Source organism: Balaenoptera borealis (assembly GCF_965194805.1).
Source record: "Balaenoptera borealis genome assembly, chromosome: 1".
NCBI lineage: Eukaryota > Metazoa > Chordata > Mammalia > Artiodactyla > Balaenopteridae > Balaenoptera > Balaenoptera borealis.
In genome coordinates, this window is record NC_138860.1 from 193,146,346 (window position 1) to 193,162,706 (window position 16,361).

The 16,361-nt window shown below is 63.2% G+C and overlaps 1 protein-coding gene across 11 annotated transcripts; it reads left to right on the forward strand.

Moving 5' to 3' along the window:
* The first annotated feature begins 3,552 nt into the window (after positions 1–3,552).
* Positions 3,553–12,016, forward strand: LOC309634391 (uncharacterized protein). 11 transcript variants are annotated; one of them, XM_082404434.1, is made up of 3 exons: positions 3,553–8,141; positions 10,740–10,872; positions 10,995–12,016. In XM_082404434.1, exon 1 carries the CDS (start codon positions 3,785–3,787, stop codon positions 4,958–4,960), a length of 1,176 nt encoding a protein of 391 aa, XP_082260560.1. In that variant the 5' UTR covers positions 3,553–3,784; the 3' UTR covers positions 4,961–8,141; positions 10,740–10,872; positions 10,995–12,016. The 11 variants fall into 11 exon arrangements, with proteins under 11 accessions (XP_082260560.1, XP_082260561.1, XP_082260555.1 ...); XM_082404435.1 differs by having other exon boundaries at positions 10,778–10,872; XM_082404429.1 differs by lacking the exon at positions 10,740–10,872 and having other exon boundaries at positions 3,553–6,590; positions 7,027–8,141; positions 10,918–12,016.
* Positions 12,017–16,361: the final 4,345 nt, after the last annotated feature.

Here is a 16,361-nt window from a genome sequence, read left to right on the forward strand (position 1 = left end):
AGATTCTGCCCACCAGCCTGGAGGAGGAGCCCAGAAAGCAACCAGCCCAGAACAGGACAAGAGGGCAAAGGGTGACAGGGAAACGAGGATCTGATGGAATATAGGATGTATTTGACTAGATCCAAAACTGTATGGAGAGCCTCCTGGATGAGGTAGGAGATATTAGCTATAGGAACAAACTCAGCAGATGAAAAAGAAAGCAAAGCAAATGTTAACTCCAGGAAAGACAAAGAGAAAACCTAAGTAGAGTTCACCACTTGGCTTAGCAGTGAACAGTGTTGACATAGTTATAATAGTGTAAACAACAACTTAGGTCATTTAAGAAGAGAAAAGAGAAAGTCAGGTGAGGACAGAGGGTGCTGGGCCATAGCTACTCCATCTCACAATGTCCAAAACTTGTAAACGAAGAAAGAAGCAGCAAGAGAACACAATTTAGAAAAATGGAGAAAAATCAGACAAGAAACGGCTGAAAGAATTGAGAGAGGCTGAGGCCAGGCCACTGGACCCAGGGTCGGACGGAGATGGCTTAGTGACCACCACAGACTTGTCCAAAGAATCTTAACCCTTTGGGTTCTTTTTGTTCCTTTCATCTATGTATCTATCTTTCTTTGGTAAGAATTAAAACGAACGAATCATAACCCTAAACTAAAAATAAATAACAACAAAAAGACGAACTCACATTCCACCCCCCCAAAATGCCACAGTATGGGACATTAAAGAACACACTTAGAATAAGTCATCAGTTAAAGAAGGAATAAAATGGGAATCACAAAAAGTTTATTTTGCCGCACCGCACGGCATGTGGGATCTTAGTTCCCAGACCAGGGATCGAACCCGTGCGCCCTGCAGTGGAAGTGCAGAGTCTTAACGGCTGGACTGCCAGGGAAGTCCCAAAAAGTTTTAAATTGAATGATGATGGAGCGCTGTCAATCATCGGCACAGCCAATGTGGTGCTCAGACATTTATGGTCTTCAGTTTCTACGTCAGAGACAAGAAAGTGGTTTTGCCAAGTGCGGGAACTGCAAAATATTTTTAATTTCTTCCTTGTGCTGACCTGCATTTTCTAGTTTTCCAAAGAATCTGCTTCAGTCTTGTTGACCTTCCCTGTTGTTTCCCCTGGACCATTCTGTCTGGGAGGGACCCCCTTCCCTCATGGAACCTTCTGTGGGGTCAGCCTCGTGGCCCATATAAGGACTACTCATCCAGGGGCCAAGGGTGTGTGTGTGCCTCCCCAGAGGTGGTTGGGGACCAAGGCCTGGGCCGGGTCACACGTGGCTCCTGCACCCAGCACTCAGCCCAGACCTGCCTCGTGGGGGTCAGCTGAGCTGGTGCTCGGGGAGCTGAGCAGAGGACCTGGCCACGGTGCGTGGGAGTCGCCATTGGCCATGAGGGTGGGCTGGCTGCCTCACCCCGGGCCCCCAAGTCCTGCCCATCTCCCACTGCGGGCAGCAGCCCCCAAGTCCTGCCCATCTCCCACTGCGGGCAGCAGCCCCCAAGTCCTGCCCATCTCCCACTGCGGGCAGCAGCCCCCAAGTCCTGCCCCTGTCCAGGAGCTGCCCTTGTCTTCCTGGAGGGAAGGGAAGAATGGGCCCCTTCCCTGTGCCAACCAGAGCCACCCAGATGCCCACCCCGTGGCCCCGACACAGCAGGCCCGGCCTCAGCCGCGGACGAAGCCCTGGGGGGCAACGTTGAGGCCGCCTGGCCTCCGGGGCCCGGGCAGGGCGGGGGCAGTCCCGGGAACCAGGCAGTTGCTCAGGCCCACGTTTACGCCCTGGCCCCAGGCCGGGGACACAAGGCTGGCTCTGGAGCCCCTTCCCCAGGGGGGAGGGAGACCCCGCCCGCCCCTGCTCGGCCAGCACAAACCCTGGAGGTTGAGGAGTAGCAGGAGGAAGGAGCTGGAATGAGGGAGGGACGCACAGGCCTCAGCCACCCGCGGCTCCCAGCCCCTGCCTCTGGGGACACATCCTCAGCCTGGAGGGCGTTCTGTGGGCACCTGCCCTGCGACCTGCCCCCGCCCACAGGACCCTGTCCCCCGAAGCGTCCTGGGCTGCTCCGGACAGAACGTGCCCCTTGCTGGCCACACCCCGCTGATCACAGGGTGGCCGCCCGTGCCCCGTGGCCCTGGGCCCCGGGACGAGGGGCGGGGGTGCCGAGCTGGGTGTGAGGGGGACCTGGGCCCTTCGGGGACCCCCTAATGTGCCCTTGCCCAGCAGACGATGCTGAGAGGCGCCAGGTGGGCACAAGGGACAGGATGGGGGCGGAAAGGCAGGTCCTCGCTTGCAGGAAGCTCCCACCAGCACCTTCCAAAGGCATCCTCCAGGGGCCCAAGCTGCCGGCAATGACAGTAGGACCTCTTCGGGGCCCAGGGCTCATGAGACACACTCACGTGCACAGGTGGCGCTGAGGGTGCGGGGTCACCATCCCGTGTCACGGCAGGGCACACCAAGGCCGGGGTGGCCCGGGACCTGCCCAGTGCGCCGTGCGGTAAGGATGTGGGAGCCCGGGTGAGACCCAGCCGCCCGCAGCAGGGCGTGGGCAGGTGGCTGTGATGAGTGGTCGGGGTGGGGGGCCGGGTACAGGTGGGGGCTCTGAGGGCCGGACCCCAGAGACCTCAGTGGAGGGGTGAAGCAACACGGGAGCCTGCCTTCGGAACACGCCCACTCGACCTCCCAGCAGCCCGGTGACACCTGAGATCCAGAGGGACCCCCCACGTCCTGCTCCGCTCCACCAGGGATGCTCGCCCCTACAGCACCAGGACAGGCCCCATCCCCGTCTCCTGGGCCCACGGCCTCTCCAGCTGCCTCGTTCTCCCCGTCCCCCCCAAACACACTCCCTAGGAGCGGGTCTGCCCCACCCTGAGCCCCTACCCAGGCCCTGGGGTCTGCCTCCTTTTGCCTGGGACCTGTCGCTTCCCCATCAGGGACCCGAGGCAGTGAGTGGTGGGCAGACTCTCAGTAAATCTTGGTGGACGGTCTGAGGGAGGTCTCTTGACACGAGGCACCTCACGCCGGGCCCAGCCACCGGTGCGGGGGCAGGTATCCCCGGGCCGGGTGGGGTGCCGTGGGAGCCGCTCCTACGGGCCGAGGGGCACCGCACACGGCTGCTGCAGCCGCCCTGAGCCCCTTCCCCTCTCTGGGCCTGAGGCTGCATCTCCAGGAGACAGAGGGTGGCTGGGCTGGCTCTGGGGTTTTGGCCTGTCGCACAGGAGGTGGGGGGTCGCTGCACACCCCAGAGGGGAGGGGGCACGAAGGGGCGGCGGACCAGGTCTCCGGCAGGGAAGAAAGGATGGAGAGGCCGTCCTCGGAGCAGTGTCCGCCCTGGGTGAGCGTCACGGGAAGGGGAGAGGGAAGGAGGACAGAGGGCAGCTGGCGCCCACCCCTCCAAGGCGCCCCACGCGGCTTCCCAGAGAGACTTGGATACTCAGGAGGAGCAGGGGGGGTCTCGGCCTATGGACCCCAGGCCCGTCCACGGCACCCGGGCCCTGCTCCCTCCCCGGCCCCTCCCGCCCCAGGAGAACCCAGGCCCAGCCTCTGCAGTCCCCTCCTGCTGCACAGGCCCTGGGCCCCTCTCTCCTCGTAAATCGTAAAACACCGGAGCCACACTCCGTTCCAGAGCAGGCCCCTCCCGCCCTCCTGCTGTCACTCCTGGCAGGCGCTGCAGTGAGCTCACTCATTACATAAGGCATCCAAGCTATTTCTTGGGGGACTGAGCTCCCCCTACACGGGGCTCCATTCCCCCCTTCCCTCTCCAACCATCAGCCATCACCAGCCAAGGGCATCTGGGCATGAGAGGCAAAACCCCCAGGCTCCCAGGGCCCGCCCCCGACCCTGCGTGGGGAGGGGGCTCCCCCCACCCCGCAGAACAAGGGTGGGAGAGAAGAGACGGCACCTCCTTCCAGATTCCCTGGGAGGGCTGTGGGCAGAGACGCAGCCCCACCCCCAGCCTCAGGCGTGAGGGGGAGGAAGGAAGGGATTTCCCCAGGGCACGGGGCCCTGCCATTACCGGTCGCTGTCCCAGGGATGGGGATGGGCTTGCCTCCCTCTGGGTCTGGGAGTCGCCCCCATCCCCACGGGCACCCGCAGCTGGTGCTGTGGGCTCCTCTGAGGGCACCTGGGTCATCCGTGGGCCCCGATCCCAGCAACATGTCAGCCAGGACTCGTGTTCTCCGGAGGAGCAGCAGTCCCCTTTGGTCAGGACAGAGGCTGCCTGGCGAAGTGCCACTGGAGGCCCCAGCAGGACAGCGCTGCTTTCCAGAGGGGGGTACCAGCCCAGGAGCCCCTTGACGCTGCGGGGATCCTCCCAGGGGGAGAAGGGCCCGGGGACCTCAGGCCTCCTGCCTCATTTCTGTGGCCGGGGACCAGGCGGACGCAGTGGGCCCCCAGAGGACACAGCTGAAGGGGTGTCCAGACAGCGTGTGTTGGGCATTTCGGAGGGCCAAGCCGGCTCCCGGCCTGGAGAGGAGCAAGGCAGGTCCCCTCGTTGCCTGGAAGGAAGCTCCGGGAGGGGCGGCCGTGGGGCCGGCGGGGCCAGGCCCACCGCGAGCTTCTCCCACGGGACGGCCCTTCCCCGCTCCTCTGGGCCCGGCGGCCAAGCTTGGGGCCGCTCGGTGGCCCGCGCTCCGGCCCCGCCTCGGGGGAAAGTGGCCCCAGCGCCGCCTCCCGCCAGCCCCGCCCGGAGGAAGCGGACTCCAGACGCCCCCGCCGGGAGCCTGGCGTGCACCACGCCCTGCTTGGGGACAAAGCTCCCGGCGGGCGGGCGGGCGGCAGGGACCCTGGGGACCGCGGGCCGGCGGGTGGCGGCCAAGCCGGAAGCCCCGCGGCCCCTCCCCCGGTTCCCAGCCCCCGGCCTCTGTCCTCCTCGAGAAACGGGGAACGAACGAGACCGTGTTTTCCTTTCTTTTCAGAGACTCGCGTTCTTGGAACTTACACCCTCTTGGGTTTGCTATTTTTACCCACCCTGAGCCTTCCGGTCTCCATGGCGACGCCTCCAAACAGCAGATTCCAGGCGGCAATGACGTCACCTTTCCCTTTCCTGCCGCCCAGGCCTCCCGCCGCTGCCGCCACGCGGGGCCGCCTGGCTGAGCCTCCGTGGGCCCCGCCGCCTCCCCGTGCCCGCTGCCCGCTGGCCAGGCCCTTCCCCGGGTCCCTCCGCCCGGGCTCCCTGCCGCACCGCTGCCCTGTGGGAGCTGCCGCGGCCCCGGTGGCCCCTGTGTGGCCCCTGTGGTGACCGTGCTGGGGCCGTGCAGGCAGCAGGAGCACCGGAGGCCCTGTGGCCTGGTCTCTTAAGTGCCAGCTGCCCGTGGGTGTCGGTCCCCTGGGTGAGGCTGTCACACTGCCCGGCCCCGGGGCTACTGCCCTCCGGGCTGTGTGGTCCACGGGCCTCAGGCTCCACACCTTGATCCTGGTCTGGCTGCAGGACCGGGGCGCCTTGGTCCCTCCTCCTGGGCTGAGGTGTCCTGCAGTTGGTCACCGGGCTGTGTCTCTATCTGGACTGCACTTTACTCAGCTGTCCCTTCAATGCCCAGCCTGAGGGCTGCCCTGAGGGTGGGGACACTCAGGACTGGAGGTCCACCCCACCTCTGGGCACTTGCTTTGTCGTGGACTCAGACATTTGCCGAAATGGCTGAGAAGTCTTGGCAGGGCCTCGCTAGACGGGCGAGTTCGGCATGGAGAGCCCCGCGTCCCTGCCACGGTCAGAAGAAGGAGTTCTTCCTCCAGCGGAGGAGTCCCAAAGAGCCAGCACCCCCAGCCCCTGGGCCTGCAGAGGCTACCTTGCCTGGTGGGATGCCGGGGTCCCCTCCCCTAAGCAGGGCCTGCTTCTCCCCATCGCCCCACAGGGCTTGGGACGGACGGTGTGAACCCCAGCCCCAGCCAGAAAGCAGACACTGGGTCTGGGGCCGAGGAGAAGGGGAGCAGGCAGGGCTGCGGGGGCTTCGTGGGGGGTCAGAGCCGCTGGCACGGGCCAGGCCGATGGTTGGGGCCACACTCTACGCCGCCAGCACCCAGAAGGGCAAAGAAGACACTTCGATAGCTCATTAGCTGCCGTCCCTGCTCCCAGAAACAACATCGCAGGAAGGTGGTTTCAAGGCTCACATTCCTGCCCTCCTGCTGCATTTCAGGTACGAAGTCCCAACTCGCCTCCGTCTGACACAGGCAGGCACACTCGCAGGTCTGGGCAGGAGGCAGGCCGGTGGGCGGCCCCGTCTCCAGAGCCCCACACAGACATGTTCACGAAAAGCTGTGCAGAGCACTTTCCCGGGGGGCACAGGCGGGCCTTTCCACTGCTCCCCCAGGACACTCCCCAGCCTGATGCTTTGTCCTCAGGCCTGGAGGAGGCCCCGAGAGAGAGGGCCCGGGCCGGAGCAGACCCGCGCCGAGTGGAGGTGGCTCCAGCAGGGGTGCACACGTGGCCTGTCCGGTTAAGCACCTACCCCAACGAACTCCGTCTGGACCGGAGACACAGGGTCTGCGAGCTGTGGGACAGTGAGGGGCAGGGGGCAGGCTTCACACTGCGGGGCGTGAAGGTCAAGGATGGAAGGCCTGTGGCCCCAGAACAGGTCAGGTGGCCGCCCCACCGTTACGTTACCGCAGGTACCCGCGCGGGACTCTGTGTGCCTCTGTCCTTCCACCCTTCTCCCTTGGATTTTTTTTTTAATATTTTATTTTATTTTAATTTTTTTTGGCCACGCTGCATGGTTTCTGGGATCTCAGATCCCCGATCGGGGATTGAACCCAGGCCACAGCAGTGATAGTGCGCAATCCTAACCACGAGGCCACCAGGGAACTCCCTCCCTCGGGGCTTTTATGTAAGGCTCAGACTCCCGGGACAGCCACTGCCCAGCCCTTTCCTTTGCACCCTTTAGACCCCCCTCACAGGGGGCCCTGGTCGGAGCTCTGGTCAGCCAGACGCATCCTGCCCAGGCTAGGACCCAAGTGCAGGCTGGGGGCTCAGGCCCTGAGGGGCAGTGAGTGCCTATGGGTGAGACCCCATGCCAGGCGTGACTGTGTAATTGATTTCTTCCACCAGGTTTATCAAGGGCCAAACTGTGACAAGCAGAAAAGAATTCCTGTTCTCAAGTGCTTACAGTTTCGTGGGAGACAATGAAAAATTAAATTTCCATATGTTCTATATTAGTCGGGAGTATATACTCTTAAGAATAGACCAGGGTGTGGTCCAGTGGGTAAGACTCCGTGCTCCTAACGCAGGGGGGGCCGGGTTCGATTCCTGGTCGGGGAACAAGATCCCGCATGCACGCCGCAACTAAGAGTCCATGTGCTGCAACTAAGAGTCCACATGCCACAACTAAAGAGATCACGTGTGCCGCAACTAAGACCCGGCGCAGCCAAAAAAAAAAAAAAAAAGACTAGGGTGAGGGGGGTGGGATACCAAGCAGAGGGGCGTGCTCCTCATGAGGGCCATTCAGCAGAGCCCTGAGATGGGTAAGAGGTGAGCACTGAGGGCAGGGTGCAGCAGGTGCAAAGGCCCTAAGGCGAGGGCACGCTTGGGTCCCATTGGGGTCCACGCAGAGGGGTGGAGCAGGTAGTGAGAGGAGGGTGGGCAAACCCAGCTTTGCTGCCCCCGGGGGATGGGGGTTTGTGGAACCCTGCTCTGAGCCGGCCCGGAGGCCCCCAGAGCCACAGCCCATCGCTGGCAGGCGGGGTGGAGCAGCTGCCGGGTGAGCAGGTGGGTGCCTCCCCAGAGGAGGAAGGGACGTCCAGTACCCAACACCCCTGTGCCTCCACTTCGCTGCTGGGAAAACTGAGAGCGAGATAAGGGGAATCGATTCGAAAGAGACAGGCTACTTCTCGGAACATTTGTTCCCAGTCCCGCCCCCAGCCTGGCACAGGGCAGGAGCCACCAGCCAATGGGAGGGCCCTCGCCAGGCCCAGGCCAAGCCCCTCTCGGCCCCTGGGCGGCCCCTCCCCACCCCGCCCAGGGCCCTGCTGCCCGCTGTCCTGCCTGTTCTGGGCACAGCACAGGGGTTAAGGAACAGCCCACTTCAAAGGGTGGGGCTCCCGGCTGCCACCCCAGCCCCACTCCCAGTCCCACAGCCGCCGCAGGCCTGGCATTGGCCTCTGCCCAGCACCTTCTCCAGACCGGTCCACCTCCAGGCCAGTGCTGCCCAGCGGGCTCTCATCTCCGTGAGTAATATTTAACTTGGAAGGGGCAGCGGACAACTGCAGGGGAGAAGTTCACAACAAGTTTGGATTTCGATCTGCTTGCCAGGAAGGAGAGGGGGAGGGGGAGGGGGAGGGAGGGCAAAGTTGAGAGGAAGAAAGGAGGGCAGGAGGCGGGCCTGAGAGACCAGCACCCCAGGGAAGCTCGAAGGACCGGGCCCAGCACCGTCCGGCACAGCGGACAGCCCCTCCAGCCTCGGCCTCCCGGCAGGAAACACCCCGGTCAGGAGGAGACTCAGGATTCAGCTCTGGGGCAGAGAACACAGACGTGTGTGCGCGCACACACAGAGACAGACAGACACACACAGAGACAGACACACAGACACACACAGAGACCTATACACAGACACACACACACACACACACACACACAGAGACAGACAGACACACACACAGACACAGACACACAGACACAGAGACCCATACACACAGACACAGACACACACAAACACACAGACACACACACACACACACAGAGAGACAGACACACACACAGACACAGAGACAGACACACAGACACACACAGAGACAGACAGACACAGGCACACAGAGACAGACACACAGACACAGAGACAGACACACAGACACACACACACAGAGACCCATACACACAGACACAGACACACAGAGACAGACAGACACACAGAGACAGACACACACACAGACACACACAGAGACAGACAGACACACACACAGACACACACAGAGACAGACAGACACACACACAGACACACACAGAGACAGACACACACACAGACACACACAGAGACAGACAGACACACACACAGACACACACAGAGACAGACACACAGACACACACAGAGACAGACACACACACACACAGAGACCCATACACACAGACACAGACACACACAGAGACAGACACAGACACACACACACACAGAGACCCATACACACAGACACAGACACACACACAGACACACACACACAGAGACCCATGCACACAGACACAGACACACAGAGACAGACAGACACACACACACAGAGACAGACAGACACACAGACACACACAGACACACACAGACACACAGAGACACACAGACACACACAGAGACAGACAGACACACACACAGACACACACAGAGACAGACACACAGACACACACAGACAGACACACACACACAGACACACACAGAGACAGACCCACAGACACACAGACACAGAGACAGACACACAGACACACACACACAGAGACCCATACACACAGACACAGACACACACACAGACACAGAGACAGACACACAGACACACACACAGAGACCCATACACACAGACACAGACACACACACACACACACACAGACACACACACAGACACACGCAGAGACACAGAGACAGACACACACACAGACACAGAGACAGACACACAGACACACACACACACAGAGACCCATACACACAGACACAGACACACAGACACACACAGACACACACACAGACACACACACACAGACACAGAGACAGACAGACACACACACAGACACACACACACACACACAGACACACACACAGAGACCCATACACACAGATACACACAGACACACACACACACAGAGACCCATACACACACAGACACACACCCATACACACAGACACACACAGACACAGACACACAGACACAGACACACACAAACACACAGACCCATACACACACAGACACACACACAGAGACACAGAGAGACCCATACACACAGACACAGAACTCGTGGTTGTGAGCAGAAAGGCCTGCCTGCTCTCTGAGGCTTCAGCACAAGGATGGAAAAACCCTCGGGGCAGGAGCACAGCTGAGGTCCAGCCGTGGCAGAGAGCAAGCAGGCCAGGGCCCTCCCAGAGGTCTGTGCCCGCAGGGTTGCCCACCCAGCGCCTAGCTGGGAAGGGCCCCGGCCAGCGCGCCCTCCTTCTCCATGGGAAGCGCGGCCACTTCCGGGCAGTGGCTGCCCCAGGGTGTTCAGGAACACGGAGCCTCTGCCGGCTCCCAGCCTCTCCCGGCTCCAGGCTGTCCCCAGCCCACACCTAAGAAGGCTGAGGGGACCCTGGGAGGGCCCCGCTCCAGAGGCCCAAGGGGAGAGGCCCCGGCTCCCCCTGCCTTGGGGACAGGTCACCCCGGGTCTCCGTGCCACGTGGGCCCACCCTCCTCTACCGGGACCGGGCCCGGCTCCATGGTGCCAGGTAAAAAGCTGCACCCACCCTTCACCAACTCGCCTCTATTCTGGAATGTAGCAAATCTAAGTTGTTAAACGATTTATTTTCCGCAAGCATGCATTTTCCCAGGGAAAAATGCACCCCTCTCCGACCTTGTAGTTTGTCCTGATTTGCTCTCGGGCAAAAACGTCTACCCCTGGGGGGTGGGGCCTTGTATCACCCACCCTAGAGGACGGGCCACCAAAGCTGGCTGGGTGGGCACCCTGGCACCAAGTGGAGTGGGGTGCCTCGCCCGGGGGAGGGGACCCTCACCGAGTCACACCATCTGGTGGAAGAGCTCAGAGCGAAGCTTTCCCACTTCTGGTATCTGCCCTCCCCTCCGCGGCTCTCCTTTCACTAGTGAAACTGTTTCGTTTTGGACTTCCTCTTGGGAATCAGAGTCCCAGCCCTGATGGCAGCCGGGACAGCAGCGGCTCTGTCAGAGCTTTTGGATTCACGGCCCGTCTTGCGGGCTTGGCAAGAGGCTGGACAGAGTAAGGAGCTTTCCTCCAGAGCATGTGTTTGATTGTGACATGCAGGGCTGCAAGGGCACCCGGGTCTCCGCGACAGGGGATCTCCCACGCCAGTTCCTTCTCCCTACTTTGCTTCTCTGGAGGAAAATCAACCATCACCCATCTTCCGCGGACAGGCCGGTGAGTGAATCCGTAGGGGCCCCTGCTCCCGCCCACGCCAGACGGTGCCTGCGATGAAAGCATCTGGACCTGGGGGTGCCCTACCCCCACCTGGAGCCGTGGCTGCAGACCACCTGGGAGCCACACAGATGCTGTGGCCTGCACGCTTGTGGCCCCCAAATTTGTATGTTGAGACCTAACCCCAATTAGGGAGGTGGGGCCTTTGGGAGGTGATTGGGTCACCAGGGTGGAGCCCTGGTGAATGGGATCAGTGCCCTCATAGAGACGGCACAGAGCTGTGTCCCACTGCGTGAGGACACAGAACCTGGATGTGGGCCCTCACTAGAACCCAAGCATGCTGCCACCCTGATCTCAGACTTCCAGCCTCCAGGACTGCGAGAGACAAATTTCTGCTGTTTATAGCCACCATCTATGGTACTGATATTTTGTTACAGCGGCCCAAACGGACTAAGACACCAGGGTCTCTTTCCCTGCCAGCAGGCGTCAGCTCTCAGGCCAGGCTGAAAAGAAACAGGGTAACTGAGGCCCGTGGAGGGTGTTTCCAGGGCTCAGGGCCCAGGTCGGCCCACAGGTGAGGTGCAGAAGGCCGGGCCCAGGGTGGGAGGGCAGCAGAGCTCCAGGGGGGTCCTGCTTCTCGGCATCCCCCGGCACCCTGATGCGGTATGTGAGGGGCGGTCAGGAGCACTTCCCTGGAGCCCGCAGCCTCGACGTGGCAGACAGAGCCCAGAGCACGGCCCCGGGCTCCAGTGGGCACGTGGCAGGAGCTTCCTGTGCTCCCAGGCCCCTCCCCCACACACGGTCACACGGCCACACGTGGCCCCCCGAGCTCCTGGAACGCGGCCAAAAGGAGCCGTACTCTGCGTGCAAAGGCCCAGCCTGAAGAGAAGAATGTGCGGAAACGTGCTAATAATTTACACACGATTCCACGGCGAAATGTAATATTTTAGATATGCTGGGTTGAAATGAAATATATTTTTACGATTAACTGCACCTGCCTCTTTCACCTTTTCAGAGGTGGCTACTGTACATCCTGAATGACCCGAGCGGAGGGGCAGGCAGATGGACAAAGGCTGGGAGGGTGAGGGCAGGTCGGAGGAGGGTGTGGCGGGGACAGCCGACCGCAGACCCGGGGCAGCACTGGGAGGGTCTCTCCCTGGAGGCTGGCGAGGGCCCTGCGGCTCGGGTCGGTTCCCAGGACCCCCTGCTGCAGGGCGTCCTCGGGCAGCTTCGCGAAGGCCCATTGCCCACAGTTGCCCGAAGCCCTGCGTGGCGCCGGGTCTCAGCAGCGTCCTCCCTGCCCGGCTGGCCAGCCGCTCTCATCACGTGGGGAAGAGAGGCTGCTATTCGGGGGGACCGGCCCCCCCGGGGCACCCAGCAGCGGACGGCTCCCTCAAAGGAGGCTGCGGTCCAGGAGATTTGGGGCAGTCTTTACCAATCGAGGGGCAGGCCGGGCGCCCAGGCCTGGGGACACCAGAGGGACACTGGCCACACTCACCAGCCGCAGGACAGCAGACCCTGGGCGGCTGCGGTCGCTGGGCGTGGGTGCAGAGTCGGGGGAATAGTCCTCTCCCTGAGGGAGGGTCTCGGGGGCCCCTCCCCAGCCCAGGAGCAGCCCGTGGGGCATGTGGGCACCCAAGAGGGGAGGAGCTGGCCCCACCGGCTGCCTAGGCCAGGCCTGGGTCTCCCAGGCCAGAGATGCTGCCCCTCGTCCCCACCCCAGGACTTGGAGCTCCAGCACCACCTTCACCCCCTGACCCCAACTCCCCCCTCAAGGCCACTCAGTGCCACTAAGTCGGGAAGTCCACCAGCCAGGCAGCAGCACAGGAGACCTGGGTTCAAGTCCCTGCTCGGAGCTCACTGTCACGCAGCTGATGACAGGCTGGACGGCCCGTCTGTCCTCCGACGCGGCTGGTGCCCGGAAGTGAGCCCCGCGTGGGCCAGGCACGGGGAAGCAGCTCAGGGAGCCCATCCTGGCAGCTCCACCGCCCAGGCCCTGGTGCAGCCTCAGCATGGCTCTGATCGTCAGGGACCTGCCCCACCTCGGCCTCAGAGCCGCCCGCCACCCCCTCCTGGACGGGTGACAGTCCACGCGGGGCTGAGCTGGGAGGAGGACCGCGTGGGCTCAGCTGGCCCCAGCGAGGGAGACCCCTGTGCGTGGGGGCTGTCAGGAAGGCCGGCTCAGCTGGGCCTGGCCTGGGTGGGGTGACCGGCAACGTGGTCAGGGGGCTTGGCCACGGACGGGCCCCAGGCACTCCCGAGGGAGAGGGAGGAAGCAGCGGGGGAGGAGGCGGGCTGCGCCCCTTCTCCGGGGCCTGCTGCGCCGCTCATAGGCCCTCGACGGCCCGACTGGGGCTCAGTCGTGTCAGGGCCCGGGTGCCGCTGTCTTGGCAGGTGGGCGGCAGCAGCTCTGGGAGGTGCCCACTGCCTGAGAATGACCCCAAACAGGTCCCGTGTCCCTGACTCCTGGTCCTCTTCCTGCCCCTCCCTCACCTGGGGGGGCTCCCTAAATTCCTGCACTCTCCCCCTCCGCCACCCCTCCCCCACCCTTCTCCTTCTGAGCAGCCAGATGGGCCAGAAGGCGCCTCCGGAACGGTGAGAGGCCAGCTCTCTCCCTGGGCTGTTGCCCCAGCCAGGGCCCTCCCGCCCTCCTGCCAGCATCCCAGCCCGGGGCCTGCGGAGTGGCCCAGGGGGTGAGGCCCGAGGAGGAGGAGGAGGGGAGGCGGAGGCGGCAGGAGTGGAGGGCAGGCTGGCCTCAGTGGCCCCAGGGGGCTGAGTGGATACCTACCGGCCACCTGGCCTGCTTCCAGCCACGTCCTGCTTGGCCCCAGCTTGGCTTTAGTCCGCCCCGTATGGACACAGAGGCTCGGTCAGGGCTCAGCAGATGGTTGTTTGACCTCCCTGCAAGAACGGGTAGGGGTCTGTTGGGGCAGGGGTGGTGTACACAGGCAGGAAGCTGGGCTACAGACGGGAGTAAGGCCAGTTCAGAGAAGTGATTACACGGGGCCAGAGGCCCCACTGGCCGGACAGTCCCCTGCAGGCCTCAAAGGGGACACTCAGGACCCGGGGCTGCCCTCTAGCCTGGGGGGTTGACAGGCCCCTGAGGACCCTGCGACAGCCAAGGCAGAAACAGCTCAGCACCCAGGGCAACGGGAGTGGGTGGGGCCTGGGGGGGGGGTCCCTGCTGCTCCTGCCTCTTGGATGGTGAAGCCAAGGGGTCTCACGTCAGAGAGGTGGCCCGGCCCCCTCCTGCCCCCCTGGGCCAGACAACAGACAGCTGTGCCCTGACCAGCTGCTGCCCCAAACGTGGCAGTGGAAAGGAGACACAGGCCCTCTGCCAGGGGCTGGCGTCCCTCGAGCAGTCTCAGGCTGATGCCCTGTGACCTGTGGTTGCTGCTGGGACCTCTGGTGGCCAAAGTTCTGGGTCCCAGGAAGACTCAGGTAAAATAACTCCAGGTGCATGGCCCCTGGGGGCGGGGGTGGGAGGGAGGAAGCAGCTTCCTGCCTGTGCCCACCACCCCTGCCCCAACAGACCCCTACTCATTCTTGCAGGGAGGTCAGACAACCGTCTGCTGAGCCCTGACCGAGCCTCTGTGTCCATACGAGGAGGGGCTAAAGCCTTTGTGCCCTTGTGAAGAGAGGAGGGGGCTGAAGGGGGAGGGAAAGGGAGGAGGAGGACAACGAGGGGGAGGGGGAGGGGGAGCAGGGGGAGGACCCAGCTGAGGCCCAGCAGCACCTCTGATGGGGATGCCTGCCCCGTGAGCCACATCGGGACACCCAGGCCAGCCTGAGAACAGCCCCTGCCTGAGGAGGTCCCCAGGGAGGGGGTCAGAGCTTTCTGTGTCAGGCCTCCCTCACAGCAGGTGGTCAGAAATGGCTCACACAGAAATGGGGGTGACATGGTGGGGGCCTAGAAGGCCAGGCTCCAGTCAGCAGATCTGCTGTAAGCAGGCAAGAGGCCACTGGAGCGAAGAGCTGGAGCGAGGAGCTGGCCTGAGTGGGACAACAAGCGGCGCTGGCCCACCCTTTCCACCCAGAGGGGGAGGGGAGAGGAGGGAGGAGGAGGGAGGGGGAGGAGGAGGGAGGGGGAGGAGGAGGGGGGAGGGGAAGGGGGAGGGGAAGGGGGAGGGGGAGGGGAAGGGGGAGGGGAGGGGAGAGGAGGGAGGGGGAGAGGGGAGGGGGAGGGGGAGAGGGGAGGGGAGAGGAGGGAGGGGAGGGGAGGGAGGGGGAGGGGAGAGGAGGGAGGGGGAGGGGAGAGGAGGGGGAGGGGGAGGAGGGGGAGGGGGAGGGGAGGGGAGGGGAGGGGGGAGGGGAGGGGGGAGGGGAAGGGGGAGGGGGAGGGGAAGGGGGAGGGGAGGGGAGAGGAGGGAGGGGGAGAGGGGAGGGGGAGAGGGGAGGGGGAGGGGGAGAGGGGAGGGGGAGGGGGGAGGGGGAGGGGGAGGGGAGAGGAGGGAGGGGAGGGGAGGGAGGGGGAGGGGAGAGGAGGGGGGGAGGGGAGAGGAGGGAGGGGAGGGGAGGGGAGGGAGGGGGAGGGGAGGGGAAGGAGGGGGAGGGGAGGGGAGGGGGTGGGTGGGCCCTGGGCCCTCCCCCTCCCCCTCCCAGTGCCGCCCATCCTGGGTTCTTTCCAGGACACATGTGGAGCTGGCTCTCCTTGGGGCCATCGTCTCAGCTACAGTGGCAGGAGCTTCCCCTGCTCTGGGGATGGTGACGGGACCCAGAGGTGAGAAGAGGATGCTCAGCTGCCCCCAACCAAACCGTGCTTGGGGTCTTCCAGCTGCACGTGGTGCCAACAGCTTGGAGAGGCCGGAGTCTCCGTGTCAGTGTCCTGTGGCTACTGCACAAATGACCCACCTGGGGGCTTCAAACAACGGGATCCACTCTCTCACAGTCTGGAGGCCAGGAGTCCACACTCAAGGTGTCGTAGGGCCCCGCGCCCTCTGGAGGTGCTGGGGTAGACTCCTTCCTGCCTCTTCTGGCCTCCTGGGGTTCCAGGTGCTCCAGGGCTCGTGCCCACATCCCTCCAATCGCTGCCTCTGCCGTCATGTGGCTTGTCCCTGTGTGGCTGTGTCCAAACACCTCACTTCTTGTGAGGACACCAGTCATGCTGGATTCAGGGCCCACGCTGACCCAGTATGGCATCATCTTAACTCGATTCTAGCTGCAAAGACCCTATTTCCAAACAAGGTCACACTCACAGGTTCCCAGGGGACACTGTTCAGCCGCCCAATATCCTCAAAGCTTGGTCTCTGCTGGACTTCCGTTCCCCACAGGAGAGGTGAGACGGCGCCCCCTCGCCGGCCCCACTCATCCTCAGGGTCCGGCACCCCCGAGGC

Bases quoted from the DNA above. Each gene is read 5' to 3' on its own strand.
- LOC309634391 (XM_082404431.1), top strand. From the start codon at position 3,785: ATGAGAGGCAAAACCCCCAGGCTCCCAGGGCCCGCCCCCGACCCTGCG.